The following is a 15,428-nucleotide window of genomic DNA, read 5'->3' as shown; positions in this document are numbered from 1 at the left end:
ATAAAAACAAGAGTGCCTTTTTTAGACAACCCACACAAATATTTAGTCACAAAATTATACTGTTTTTCCAAGCATGGTCTTTAGAAAATAAGTTTAAGATCTACCTTTTAATATAATTTTGCCTTAATTTACCGCACTTACATGCCTTTCTCAGAATTATCACTTTAAAATCTACTAAAATCTATTAACTATTCCTAGAAGAAAAAAAGCCTACTTAATAGTACAGCTATTGTAACAAACCCCAAAACTTCGACCTTTTAACACTATGAAAATTTATTTCTCTTCTTGGACGTGTAATGGCTCTGTGTGGATGCTCCTGGATGGTGGGTTGTTTCCCTCCACATGAAGATCAGGGACCCAAGCCTCCCCCGTCACCTGGCTCCGCATCCTCTAAGATTGCAGAATACTCTCCTCTCGGTCTTCTGTGAGTGGGAAAGAGGAGTAAGGAGAAGCCTCATTTATTGCTGTAAAACCTTTAGCTGCAAATGACACAATTCACTTCTTTTCACATTTTACTAAGAGGAACAAGTCATTCAAACGTACCTGGGTGTAATGAGCTTCAGGGAATGCAGTGCCTAGCCAGGAATTGACTTTCCATCTGTAATTCTCATCTATGAAGGGGGAGATGGGTTTTGGTGACAAGTTAGCTGACTCTGCCATCACCCCATTGCACATGAGGGCTGAACTAAGCCTGGTCCGTCAAAATCATATTTGAGGTCAATTAGGCCAATCAATCAGGTTTATCCTCTGCAATCACTGCAGTAATAATCCGAGTCCACTTCCTCTTTGGTGGACCTCTGTGTCTATTTCTTACAATGACCAAAATTGCCTCTGGAAACTCCAGGATTTACATTTATATTGCTATAACTGGGAAAGCAGAATTGCAGCTTCCCCTCCTCTTAAGATTGTACCTAATGACACAGCCACCACTCTTGGATGAATTGAAGAAAAAAAAAATTCCCCATTTGCTGATGACATAGTTATATTATCCTAAAGGGACACTTGGTTCTGAAAGATAAAATCCAGCTTTAGTTATGATACTACCAGCTGCCTTAACTAATAAAACCCAGAAATTGAGATTAACTATTCCAAAACCAAAATCATTATTTCTAATAACTGTTCTCCAAAAATTAATTGGGTTAAACTCTAACAACCCCTATAGCAAATCAACCAGTTAAATTACCTACAGAACATTTGGAAACCACCTTGCCTTAAAGGAATTACATTGCTAAAAATTAGATATTTTATGGTAGTTTTGTTGAGAAATTTTATGGTCATGGCAGGTTTTAATAACATTTGCATTAAATGTTTAAAGTAAAAAGTACCCAAGCCATCCTCTCTGCAGAGCTGGCTATAGTCACCATTTGAGTATCAGCATAAACTTAGAATTGTTTTCTGAGAAAAAAAGAAATGGTACAGGACTGGGGTTGTAGCTCAGTGGAAGAGCACTTACCTAGCATGTGTGAAGCACTAGGTTTGATTCTCAGTACCACATACAAATTAAAAAAAAAAAAAAAGGCTCACCAACAACTAAAATTATATACTGAAAAATAAAAAGAAGAAATGGTTCAGCTTGTAGTTACTTCATAATCCTACAACCAAAATGAGAAAGGCAGAAACCTTCTATTAGGTCAAGTGAGTCTGCAAGACCTTAGGCCATCTTGGCTGACCACTTAAGTGTACAAGTCTGTACTTAATTTATGACAATAAGGAGGAGGTAGAGAAAGATGACTGGTTAATACCATGCCATGAGCAACATTCTAAGTGCTTTCTATACTCTTCCTCATTTGATCTTTACCACCCCTCGATGCAGTAGGAAACATTTCTATCACCATTTCATAGATGAGGAAACTGAGGCAGGCACAGGAAAGCTAATTAATTGCCCACTGCATGTGTGAAGATAACCTGCCCAGTGGGTGTGCTGTGCTCCTGGGACTTGTTACTATGGAACTTGTAGAATTTATTATGACCATATTTTGCAATAAGCACTTGGCCTTATAAGAAACAGCCTTACTGGCTCATTGTCAGGACATATTTTATTCATTACAGCATCTAAAAAATCCTATACAAGAAACCACAAGGAAAAAATATTCTACTAAAGGAGGAATTGATGTGCTTCTCCAGAGAAATTATTTTTGTTATATGGACACTGAATTATGATTGTGTTTTTTTTTCTATGTTTAGAATATTGAAACCCCAATTTGAGTTTCACCCCTGGCTGTAGGACTATAGATTACGTCTTTATTCTGCCCTTGTTTTCTTTTTGTCTTCTTTCTTCACTTTTCTTGTTTTACTCCATGTAACTGAAAGCCACTTAAAAGCTCGTTGGGTTGAGGTCAAGGGTAACCAGGAGTCAGACATTCCTCTCTTGCCAATCATTTTATCCTGAGCGATTTAATGTATCATGGCTAAATAAGCTTTATTTTCTAGAAAGTAGGCAGAATGTAACCCTTACCTTATAGGAAACCAAGGAGAAGTAACTAAGAAAAATGTACAGAAACTGCTGAAAACAGCCTCCAGTACACTGCCATGTTCAGAAAGTATTGGTGATGATGAGGAGGGTGATGATATGGATGACAATAATGATGATGAAGATGATCATGATGATGATAATGGAAATAAATAAATACCACAGATCATCAGTAAAGAATGGAACCCTTTTAACTGCCACTCTACCGGCTCCTACCCTGACCTTCACCTTGGACTTTCACATGGTCCACAAAAAATATGTACCTATACATAGATCTGTGTACGTGCAGTCCCACATCCCAGTGTATGCACACACATTGACTGCAAAAGATGTTGGAGTATTGTCTTGCCCTGGGGACATGGACTGCTGCTACATTTCAGACCCAATGAATATTAAATTCAACCATTCAACTCCCCAAAACCTCTTTTGCTTCCTTTGTTAGTGCAGATACATCTGCATTTTCCTCCTAACAGTAAGCATGCATGGCCTTGTACAAAGTGTTTATATTGGTTTCAAAATCTGCTGACCCTTAGAATTCCAAACAGCAAGCTCCTACTTGGCACTCGCTGGAAGTTATTCAAAGGGAAGCTTCAAACCAAAGCTGCCTATAAACAAGTCAGAGGGACACTTCAATTAGCCTTCTGCCTGCAGAGGTTCTCTGATGGAAACAACCCTGTCCTAAATCAATCAGTCCTGTCCATATCCTTAGCTGAATTCCACTGCAATGGAAATTGAAGCAGAAACAGGGATAGGTGGTTTATAATTATGACAAGAAGGCACATTGGGTTGATAAAAGCAAAAAAGCACAGGTTTCAGATCATAAGTCCCCTTGCTGCTTTGGACCCTCTGCTTTCTCAGCAGGTCCAAGTTTTTTGCCTTTCAGCTCCCCAGGACTTTTCTTGCTCCCTTGGCCGGGACATTCAGAGGGTGCCTGTGTGAAAGAGGGGGCATGATCATTAAGACAAAGCTCCAAAGAGAACAGAGTTGTGTTTGTACAATGCTGCACATGCTAGTGTTGGAAGGCAAGCAGCAATTTCCTCTGAAAGCAGCCACAGGATTCTCTGAAGGCCTTTTTCATGGTCTCTATGGTTACCAGCAGGTTCTACCACCTCCCTCCCCCCTCCCCCAGTCCAGCAGCTCTGCCTCTTTTCAACACTCTTGACTACAGCCAGAGGGAGGAAGGAAATCATTTCCTTGGGGTCCTGTTCTCTAGTTACCAAGTGATGTGCCCTAACCTGAGGCAGACCAGTCTTTTCATTACAGCATGCTCTCACATCCTGCTCCATGGGCCGGAAGGGGAGACCACTGGCATAAAAACCATTTCCCCCAATCATCCCTGGGCTAGCTAGCACCAGGGAGCCTGAGGGGCTGGCAAAACAGAAACTTTTACAGAAGTAATTGCCCATAGGATGCTTCTAGCTGATACCCTTACCCCTATGAATTACCTAATGGTGACCAGGGAGTACCTAGAAAAGACAGGCTAAGAGCTTTTAAAAATAGTAATCATTATAATAGAATGTACAGTGGCACATAAAAGCTATTCTAAGTGCTTTTCATAACTTAAGTCATAGCAAATTTTTAGGCATTGATACTATTTTATAGATAAGAAAACATAGTTTTTCTCCATTTTTGCAGATAAGAAAATGTGGGCCTTAAGAGTTTGCCCAAGGTCCCTGATGGTTGGCAGGGACCAAAGATTCTGACAGGCAGGTTAAGCTGGCCCCACCTCTATGCTCTTGTCACTCACATACTGAAGATCAAGCCTGCTGTCTTAGAGATCAAGAGCAGGTGGGAGTTTGAAGTGGTGCTAATGAGAATCATGGGCAAAGATACTCCTGGTCACCATAGCACAAAATGGGAGCTCTGGGAAAACAAGACAAAGAGGTCTGCAAGCCATCTGGTAATTACAATTGATGTGAGCAAGTTCTTGCAGATTACCTTCATAACACAGAGTAGCAAGAAAGCACACACCTAGCTTCTGGTTCAGGCAGGATCACCAAGGCATCCTGTAGTGGCCTTAACAAGTTATGTGGGCCTCAAGTTCTTTGCTTTCATAAAGTGAGTAAGAGAGAGAAAGAGAGAGAGAAAAAAAAAGAGAGAGAGAGAGAGAGAGAGAGAGAGAGAGAGAGAGAGAGAGAGAGAGAGAGAATGGAGATTGTTACCAGTTAAGCCCTGGCCCCCATGCATAAGCAGCCATATGGGATCATTCCACCTGTGTGTGGCTTTATTCTCTACACTCCTGATGTTATGCCCTCTGTTGTACACATGAGGATACAGAAGCTCAGAGGTCACTCAACAGTGAGGCCAGAATTAAATCTCATAGCCTCTTGGCTCCTCACAAATGACCAGGATTAGACTAGATTCCAACTATAGACTTCCTGACTATTTCACCCCCACAACAAATAACAAGAATTCCATTCCCGTTTATCACATTTACTGTGAAGGCAATATGATTAGTCCATCTTTTTTCTATTGTGAGTAGCAATTTAATAGGTAGGTCTTTAGATGTCATCTAAGATGAGAGATAATAAAAACTGGATTGAAGAAGAGACTAAACAGGGCTGGGTATATAGCTCAGTTGGTAGAGTCCTTGCCTTGCATGCACAAGGCCCTGGGTTTGATCCCCAGCACCAAAGGAAAAAAGAAAAAAAAAAAAAAGGAAAAGATAGAAAGAGACTAAACAATTTTACTTTTCAAAAATATTTTTTTCAAAATAACTTTGAATATCTTTTATAGGCTACCCATACATTATTCTTCATCCTCTTGATGGTGTCCATTGACTAACTCATTCAGTACCTTTCTCAATGGTTTCCAAACTTGAATGTTTCCAGAATATTCTGAACCACTTTTTAATTTTTTTTATTATTATTTTTTAAATTTTATTTATTTATTTATTTTAGCTACACATGACATTACAATGATCTTGGCAATCTGAACCACTTTTTTAAACTGTAGAAGCTAAACTTCTCCCAGATCTATGGGGTTAGAAACCCTGTGTATAGAGTCCAGGCATCTGTGGTTTTAAAAATTTCCCCTGGTTATTCTGAAACAGTCCAAAGCTCAAACTTCAAGGGTTAAGAGTTCCAGAAATAACACTTTCTGTTTTCCAGGCATTCTCTTGATGCTTTATGCATATTAACTCATGTACTCCTCATACTGAGCTGTAAAATGGGTATTTATTGCCCCTCATCACAGAGGAAGAAGCCTATACAAAACGGTTAATAATTTGCCTGGAGTCACTGAGCTAAATAGTGGCAGGGTTCAGGAAGGGGCAAACTAAATGCTGACTACCTCCCAGCATAATCTATGCATCTAAAAAGCACGACATATAGATAGCCAGGAGTGAAGCAGTTTTGAAAGTCCTGGGTGAATATATGTGAAATTAATAGAGTAAGCACTGGATGATTTGGGTTCTTGAAGTGCATGCCTAGGTGACATAAAGTGGGCCTGGGGAATAAGTTGAACCTGAAGACTCATCTTCTCCATCCCCTTCCAGGGACACCAAATGGGGAGAAGGAGGGAGAAGAAGGGGGATTCTTCTCAGGTGTCTTCTTACTTACTACACTGCTTTCTCTTCTCAGATAAGTGGAAAGACCCTCATCTTCATTTGTAGACCTGCAACTGTCTATATGTCTAATGTCATGTTTTTAAACCAATTCTAAAAGCCCTGTGACTCTTCTCTTGAGCCCCTTCTGTTTTTCCTTACAGACTCTTGACAGTCCTGCTGCAGCAGTCCAACCCCAGTGAGATCAATCACCAGGACAATGAGGTGAGTCACCTTCAGGCCACAGGTGGCCCATTTGCCTGCCAGGGTGGAGGGAAGGGCTTTTCTGAACCCTGGTTCTTCCTCTCACAAAGGAGGAAATGGAGCACATTTTTGTGTTCCTACTCTGAAAGGGTAGGTGTCTCCATTGTTAATTCTCAGGAGGAAATGTGGGTGTGAGTAGTTCTAACAGGGAAGGGCTTTATTGCATTAAGTACATTAGCATTAATCATATGACTGAAATTTTGTAATTTCCCTCTGGACATTGAGAAATAAATACTGCTCTCTCTCCTGTCTTCTCGAGTCCCTGAAACTTAGATGACAAATGATGGCTCCAGATGTGTTCTCTCTGAGCGAAAGAGGACAGAGAGTGAGTCATTCCAGGCTACCTACTCCAGAGACCACATAATTAATCTCAGTGATCTTGCAAAGGCAATATCATGGAAAGTTTCCCAAAAGTGGGATGCCCGCACCCCTCTGCCCTTGAGTAAAGTTCTTAAGAGAAGGTGGGTCGGACACTACATAGCTGCCCTGGAATAGCTTAGGTCTTGTTATGTATCCGTAACACTTTTAAAAAGCAGCATTGATTTTCACTAGTTGGCCCAATTTAACAAGCTTCTTAAAACCAATTTAAATACCTGGTGTTTGGTGGAATTTCTTTATAAATTTGTGCTTGGTTTGGCTGCACTTCCCCAAGAAGTTCTGGTAGTATTAAGAAGGCTTTAAAACATTAAAAATGCATTTATACAAGGTGCCACACTACATTGTTTTTCAAGAAAGCCACTGGCCAGACAATAGGGTGGGGGTGGAGCCCCCCAAGAGTTTCCTCATGGACTGGACCTCCATCTGTTTAGAGCCTTTTGGTGAAAGGCCTCCTCCTGACCAGCATTAATGACCACAGCAAAAAGCCCCTGCTTGCAGCCTGGGTCTGAGGTTGGACGCCTCCCTGTCTCAGATCACACAACGCTTTCACTCCCCAAATGTTCAGTGGTTTGAAGCCAAACCTCAGAGGACAGAAGATTGCACTGTTTTAAACTTCTGCTTTAAAAATGAGAACCAGGGATGAGACAGTCCCCCTGATCACTCTTTGCCCATGGTATGAAAGCAGGACACTTGAGTGGTCAGCAGATCGGGAACTTCTATATCTGAGGCCAGTTACCAAACACTTCCTCCACCTCCAGTCCCGGCTGTCACCCGCCTACCATGATTCTTATTTAGGAAGGTGACCAGTCATCCATACCCTAAAGCTAAAGTCCACTTACAGACTTCCAACACTGTCCACCCCTCAATTGAACTACGGCCCCTCAGCAAGGCACAGTTCTTATTTCTCCCCACCCTGGGAGGCTCTAGGCTGGTGAACAATGATAGCAGAAGCAGCTCTCTTGAAGAATACTCATTGTAATACCTTGCAGATAAAAGGTGGTAAAGTCCTTGATTTTTCCTCATGCAAAGTGGCCTCTGTGAAAAAGACTCCTCCTGCTATGACACAAGCATTTGGACCCCCCGGGTTTTAAGCTCAGAGAGCAGCAGCCTCAAAAGAAACACTTTCTTTTCGATGTCACAGCTTCCTCTTCAGACTTTGTCACAGCAGGTCTGAAACCCATCTAAAACCAAGTGTTAATGCTTGCCTGTGTTTTTCATAATATGTATGTATTTAATACACAGTTATCCCTCTGTATCCATGGGGGATTGGTTCCTGGACCCCCTTATGATTCCAAAACCTAAAGATGCTCAATTCCCTTATATTGAATGGTGTAGGCAGGTGCAGTGGCACATAGCTATAATCCCAGCAACTCTGTAATTTGAGGCAGGAGGATTGCAAAGTGGAGGTTGCATCACAATTTTGCATCCCTTGAAATAAAAAATAAAAAGGGACTTCGGACTTAGCTCAACAGTAACATGCTTCTGAATTTAATCCCAGGACCGCTAAATAAATAAATAAAGCTAAATAAAATAAATAAAAGGATGTAGTATCTGTAAATAACCTATCCAACCCCCCATACACTTTAAATCATCTGTTTTGAGCCTTTTGGTAAAAGGCCTTCTCCTGACCAGCATTAATGACCACAGCAAAAAGCCCCTGCTTGCAGCCTGGGTCTGAGGTTGGACGCCTCCCTGTCTCGGATCACACAACGCTTTCACTCCCCTCTAGATGACTTATGAGACCTAAAACAATGTAAATGCTATGTAAATAGTTGTTATACGTTTAAGGAATAATAATAAGAAAAAGTCTGTACATGTTTAGCACTGACACAATTTTGTTTCCCAAATATTTTCTAACAGCAGTTGATTGAACCCATAGATATGAAGGCCACAGATATGGAGAAAGGGGTGCATGTGTACACAGACATATACTCATACGTGTGTATATTACATATATATGCATATATAGGTATATGTAGTTGCTAATATGAGCCAATTAGTACATATTTGCAAAGGTGGAAGGGGGAGATGATCAAGAAGTAGAAAGAACACAGCTCAGGCTTTTCATTACTTTCATTTCATATTTCTCTTTCAACGTTTTGAACAAACACTCTTTTTTTCTTCTAATCAGTTTTCAATGAGCTCCAAGTACGAGGTAACTTACAAATTGTATATGGGGGAATGCAGGGATAACATTTAAAACAGATGGACCCACCCTACATCTGCTAAACACCCAGAAGCAAAAACAACAAGGCCAGAAGCAACGAGGAAAAGGGTAAGTTAGTGCTGGTGCAGCATTCCAGTTTCCTGATGACAAGAGCACCGAGTCATGGCATCTTCCAAGTTTAAAGTATTATTTTCCAGAAATAACTGAAGGAACACAAGCTTATCAAAATAAGAGTTAAGGGCTAAATAATCAATTAGTAGAAATCTGACATGATTAAAAGATTATTAGATTAAAAACTGAAATTGAAGAATGGAGAGACAAAAAGAGAAAGAAAAAAATAATTTCTGAAACCATCCTGTGACTGCTCACATAAAACGAAACCTGATGCCATTTTATTTCAGGGTAGTGAATGCCACTTTAGAGGCCGCCCTGATCTGAACTCAATGACTATTTTTTTTTCCATACCCACCCTTGCTTTTTAAAAATTTAAATATTATTACCAGTAATGCTAGAAAGTCCTTGATTACTTCTACCTGCCACCTTTGCCCTCTGGTAGGCACTGTCTGATATCTCTTTCCCAATCTTTTATATATATATTTACAGAAACAATGGAGTATCGCATAAAAGGTATCACACTCTCTGTTGTTCTACAACCTTGATTTTTTTTAACTTAAGAATATATCTAGGGGCTGGGGTTATGGCTTAGCGGTAGATCACTTGTCTAGCAAGTGTGAGGCCCTGGGTTCGATCCTCAGCACCACATAAAAATAAAAAAATAAAATAAAGATATTATGTCCAACTATAACTAAAAAATAAATTTAAAAAAGAATATATCTAAGTCATGAGATTGAGACATGAGGATCGAAAGTTCAAAGCCAGCCTCAGCAATGGCAAGGTGCTAAGCAACTCAGTGAGATTCTGTCTCTCAACAAAATACAAAAAAGGGCTGAAGATGTGGCTCAGTGGCCAAGTACCCTAAGTTCAATCCCTGGTACCTCCCCCCCAAAAAGAATATGTCTTAGAACTCCATTCATGTTGATAGATAGAGCCTTTTAATGGTTTTGCGGTGGTCCATACTACGAAATGCTTCTGTTTAGCCATTCCCCTGTGAATGAATATTGAGGTTGTCTCCCGTTTTTCACCATCATAAACACTATTACAGAGTTGTCTTTTAGGCATCTCACAGAGTACCTTATGGAAGCATTTCTCTAGAATCGTCAGGTAGCAGAGAGTGTACGTTTCTATTTTATTACATGCTGCCTAGTTATTCCCCAAAATAGCTGCATCAGTTTATAGTTTCACAAGCAGTCTAAGTGGTACCCTTTTCAATTCATCACTGGATTTTCTTGTTTACTTGCACTATCCTGGTTAATGAGTTTGCACCTCATTTCATTGGTATAATCATCTGTTTTATATTTTCTTTTCAGACTTGCCTGTTCAAATCCTTTGTCCATTAACCTATTGGATTATTCCTCATTTTCTTATAGATTCACAGGAGTTTTATTTTATAATCAAAATAGTAATCCTTTGCCTACTGTTGAGTTTAAAATATTTTTTCACAGTCTGTTCCTTACTTTGGAACTGTTCATTGTCTTTTCTTGTAGAGAAATTTTAAAATATGATGTAATCAAAATGATCATTTTTTTTTCTGTTACTGCTTTTGCTCTTGGTGTCTTTTTAAAGAATGCCTTCCCTACCCCTGAGAACTTAATTACAGTATGCTAAATTTTCTTTTAGTTTGTTATGAGATTTTTTAAAATTTTGTGCTTTCCTTTCCTAACTCTTTATTCTGTTCCAATGATCTGTTTGCTTTTCTTGTTTCATTAACCACATTGCTTAATTGTGAAGTGACTTCTTTAAATGCTATCCAACCACACTGCAGAGTTTAACACTGTAGGAAAGGTGGGATGGGTCAGATTGTCCTTTGTACTTTTGTTCTAATCAGGACCTCATGGGAATCATTGACACAGACGCTTGCCTGTTGCAGCTACAGTTAGTAAATCTCTAAACAACTGAAGCCTAACCTCCTCTGCTCTTATTTTAGCTTTGACAGGAAGAGTACCGCATCAAGAGTGGCTCTAAGAGTTGGGAACATAGGTCAGTGGTAGAGCACTTGCCTAGTGTATGAGCAGCCCTCAATTCAAGCCCTAATACTGGGTGACAGAGGGAGAAAAATAAAAAACTAAAGTGACTCTGAGCTGTTAGCATCTGAGTTAGAACTTTGAATGCATTTATCTAGAGAAGTGCCATTATACATAGTATTTAGAATATATTGTTGATTCCATGCACATTCTTCTGTTAGTAAATTTTTATGAGCAGCCTGACAATCCCAACTTCAATTACAACAGCACTCTGAGAAAATGATTCCAAGTTGCAAAACCAGATGTGAGCTTTTGGACATAATCTTAGTACCAGTTCCATTTACTACATTCCTAAGATATAATCACAAGCAGACATTTTGTGCTCCAAAGGCAAAATCAGGAGAAAGAGACCCTGACTCTAAAAATCTTCTCACTTTACAGTTAGCAAAAGGTAAAATAATAAAGCAAATGTTTTTAAATGCACCCAAATTTTTATCCTAAAACTGAATGTCTCTTAAAAAATAGAATAAGGTCAGCATGACTTAGGACTTCCCTCTCTCCCTCGCCCCAACCCCATGAATGTCTAAAGGCAGACCACTGATTTCCCATCTTTGTATCCCTAGAATCTAGTTTGGTAACTTACACATGGTGAGACTCAAAAAATATTATACATTTATATATATGTGGATGGATGGATAGATAAATAGATAGATAGATTTAATCCTGGGATTAAATTCAAGAAAAATCCATGTTATTTTGTTTTATGGCCCTTTCTCCTTTTGTTTTATTGACTCAACTTAATTACCCATTTTATCTACCAGACCTGACTCCAGATCAAATAATGTTACTTATTTCCAAAATCTACTCCCCCAAAATAAGATTTTATGTCATTTTAAAAAATATTTATTTTTTAGTTGTAGGTGGACACAATATTGTTATTTCATTTTTATGTGACGCTTAGGATTGAACCCAGTGCCTCACATGTGCTAGGTAACCGCTCTACCACTGAGCCACATCCCCATTTCCAAGATTTTATATTATTTATGGTCTTTGAAAAAAATGTCCTGCAAACTGTCATGTGTTGTTGAAGCCTAGGGACCCAGTCTCTGATATTCTTCAGAAACTGTCTAAAATTTCATTAAAGAAATATATAGGATAACAAAAATCACTTATACTAAAATAGAGTCATTAAAATGTTTTAAAGCATAGCCAGGCACAGTGGCACACATCTTTAATCCCAGTGGCTCAATAGGCTGAGGCAGGAGGATCCTGAGTTCAAAGTCAGACTTAGGAATTTAGCAAGGTCCTGAGCAACTCAATGAGACCCTGTCTCTAAATAATGTACAAAGTAAAGGGCAGGACTGGGGATGTGGCTTTGTGGTTGAGGGTCCCTGGATTCAATCCCAGTACCAAATAGATATATTCTAAAGCACAAATTTATTTTAATAAATATAATTGATACACTTTTAAATTTACATCATTCATTCCACTTTTCTGAGGAAGGTTTTCTATAATTTTTGTGGGGAATGGTCATCAGTGGCTAGGGGATTATTAGTATATGAATTTTTTATGTCAACCAGAACCAACATGGTTGTGAAATTCTAGATCCTTCAGAGGATGTGGAATGGTTTTGCTGAACCCTCGCCACCTGCTATAATTCTGTCCCCTGGTGCACCAAGACAGGTGGGTACCCAACACCCAAGCCTAGCAAAGTTTCTCTGTGCCTTTTGGGGCTGGCTAGAGTTGGGTTAAAGCGTAGTTCTGAAACATGAAACCTGCTAAACATTAAATCAGATTTCTGACTCAGAAAATAGAAAAGTTGTGGTGGTTTGCGGGGGGTGAATATTCTGAGAAGCTGATAGAACTTGTAAGCTCATAACTGAAATTGTAGTGGCTCAGGCTTGGGGCACAGAATCACTCATTTGAGCAAGAGCACTGTTCCAGAGCAACCCTACTGTGCACCCAACAGTTACAATGTGCATTTAGTCTTCTCAGCGATCTAAAAACAGATCCTAAGTCAACTGAAGTTTAGCACTTGCCTTCAAAATATTCAGTTATATTCATAACTGAATGAGAATTATGCTTCACTCTGAGCCAATGCTTTTTATTTTTTAAAAGAAATGGGACTTTGCTGTCAAAGTCCCAAGGCCATCTGGGTATTGTTGCAACATATCTGCAAGTGACTCCTAGATTTTCAACTCCTAGTTGCTTTCAAGGTCCAACTGAGTCTCCAGTGAAACTCTAGGGAGCTAGTAGGAAAGGTCTCCACAGTTTAAACACAGGGGGCTTGTCTTTCTTGCATCCAACAGACTGATTTTGTTCTCCCATATGTTCAAGAAACCTTGATAATGTGCAATTCACTAGTTATTTCTAGTGAACATTTCTTGAACACCTAGTGTATGCTCAGTGCCAGGGACATTCCAGGGTGAATACACCACAACATCTGCCTTTACCTGTGTCAGAGCTTCATTGTGATTTCTGTCACTGTTGACTGATGACACCATTCACCAAGCCTGAAGTCCACCTTGAAAATGGTCAACAACTACAATGACTATAGCATCAATAGAAGCTGAAGAAAGGAGAAGGAGGCAGTTGTAGGAAACTGTTCCTAAAGAAAGAGTGTTGTGCAATACCAACCACTGCCCATGAGCTGATTTTGAAAGTTTTGGTTTTCATATTATTAACTCTAAGAGGATTTATTTTTATTTCTCATTACTCAACTGAAAAAAAAAGGTAACAGCAGGAAATTTCTCTTGGGTGAATGTTCACAAATTGTTTATATTGTGATAGCATTTAGAGAAGTAGTAAAGTAATTCAAGTCTCAATGTGGGGCCATTTAAAGGACTGTCATTCATTTCTAAAGGCACTTGAATTCAGCTCCTGATTCAAAATCACAAAGAAAGGAATTTTCCAGCACCTGAGCTTATTTCCAAAGAATATCAGGGTAAGTTGTAGAAAGAACATTTTTCTCCAGAGTCAGAGAATCCTGAATTTGAATCCCAGACCTACTCTGTACTTGATCAGGGCCTTAAGCAAGTTAGTTACTGTTTCAAATTCCTAATATGTGAAATGGGTCTAAAAATACCACCTTTATATAGGATCATTGGAAAGATTCAATGAGATAGATTGATATGAAGATATGAAGTTCTTGGCACCACGTGGGTGTATCTAAAATAGCAGTAGTTTTGTCATCCCATTCTTTTACCAAAACATGCAAGAATTGGTATTTGAAGGAGTTTTGTTGTTGCTTTAAGAGAATAACTCTGAAAAGTCTGGCAATTGTGTTTAGGTGACTACATAATCACAATTTAATTCACAACTACATTTTCATACTGAATTCTCACATCCCTGAGTCGTATCTCTGAATATAGTTGTTGCTGTCTACCTCATCTTTGACAGCATGACAAAGGACAAGATTACTTGTCAAAAAAATTCTAATTATCAACTGATAAGTTGGTATCAATTATCATATTTGACTAATTCTTTTGCTGTAAAGGAGAGGTCATGTTTTGCCTTTTCCTCGGAGTGTATGATTACAAAAACTCAAAGCCAAATTTTATAGAACCAAGAAATCCAATCGCTAATAGTGAGAAGTTATTCATCCATTTAATAAGTAGTATTTACAGCTTCTACAATGTGCCTGCCACTATTCTAGACTTTAGGGATTTAGACAGTCAGACAGGGGCCCAGATCTCATAACTTGAAAATTGACTCAGTCTTTAGTCCTGAATATTGTTGGCACTTAGTGATAAATCCAATGACTCTGAAGCAAATGGAATTTAGAACTGAGAAAGGAGTGAGCCATGCAAAATAAAAATAAAAAATCTGATTCTCTCAAGTTTAAATTCCAATGGGCCCAGTTGAAAATGAAGAGGACCTATTAAAATGCACTGAGCTACTCAGTATTCCCCAAGTAAAACTTCAGCTGTTGGAATAAGAGCAAGACTTTCCACAGCATTCTTTTCCACATGGAACCAATATTTTTTAAAAAGCCTCAAGAATATCTCTAGAGGCTCAGTATTATATGACATTTGAAACTTGAAACCTGAAAGTGCACCATAATTTAAGGATTTAAAATATGGAACTAGTTGAGGGGATTTAGCATTCTAATCCCAGGGCCCCACAAACCTCAAACCCTACATTCAGTTCCGTGCTTACTCGCAGACTTGGGAACTTCTCTAGAGTTCAGTTTCCTCTTCTATAAAATGAGGACAATTGCACCTGTCAGAGTTGACTGTCTGCAATAGCAACCCAAAATCTCAGTGGCCTGACACAAGAAAAACTTATTTCTTGCCTACATTATGGTCCAAAACTAGTTGGCAGGATGGATCGGTTTGCCCTCATCAGTCAGGACTCAGATTTTTCAGTTACATAGTTCCATCATCTTCTAGAACCTTGTCTTTTCTCTGCATTCAGTTGTTGGATGAATAAAGTGAGAAGGTAGAGAGGAATACATGGTCTCTTTTCTGGGCCAAGCTGTAGGGTTTTTCCTCCCTTCTGTCTATATTTGAATAATCAGGACTC

General features: G+C 39.2%; 1 protein-coding gene and 1 long non-coding RNA gene across 2 annotated transcripts in view; one reads left to right on the top strand and one right to left on the bottom strand.

Annotated features, from left to right (window-relative positions):
* The window catches only part of LOC124100749 (uncharacterized), a 127,023-nt gene that overhangs the window by 45,267 nt on the left and 66,328 nt on the right, over positions 1 to 15,428 (bottom strand). The window lies entirely within an intron of this gene.
* Ankrd55 (ankyrin repeat domain 55) overlaps positions 1 to 15,428 on the top strand; it is a 108,646-nt gene that overhangs the window by 34,422 nt on the left and 58,796 nt on the right. The window contains exon 5 of the mRNA XM_046456364.2: positions 6,179 to 6,239. Within this exon, the coding sequence (XP_046312320.2) occupies positions 6,179 to 6,239 (61 nt within the window). The remainder of the gene's footprint in view (positions 1 to 6,178; positions 6,240 to 15,428) is intronic.

Source organism: Marmota monax, unplaced genomic scaffold, assembly GCF_021218885.2.
Source record: "Marmota monax isolate L192 unplaced genomic scaffold, Marmota_monax_Labrador192_F-V1.1 WCK01_AAM20220418_F8-fsc00037, whole genome shotgun sequence".
NCBI lineage: Eukaryota > Metazoa > Chordata > Mammalia > Rodentia > Sciuridae > Marmota > Marmota monax.
This window is presented reverse-complemented; position numbering and strand designations above follow the sequence as displayed.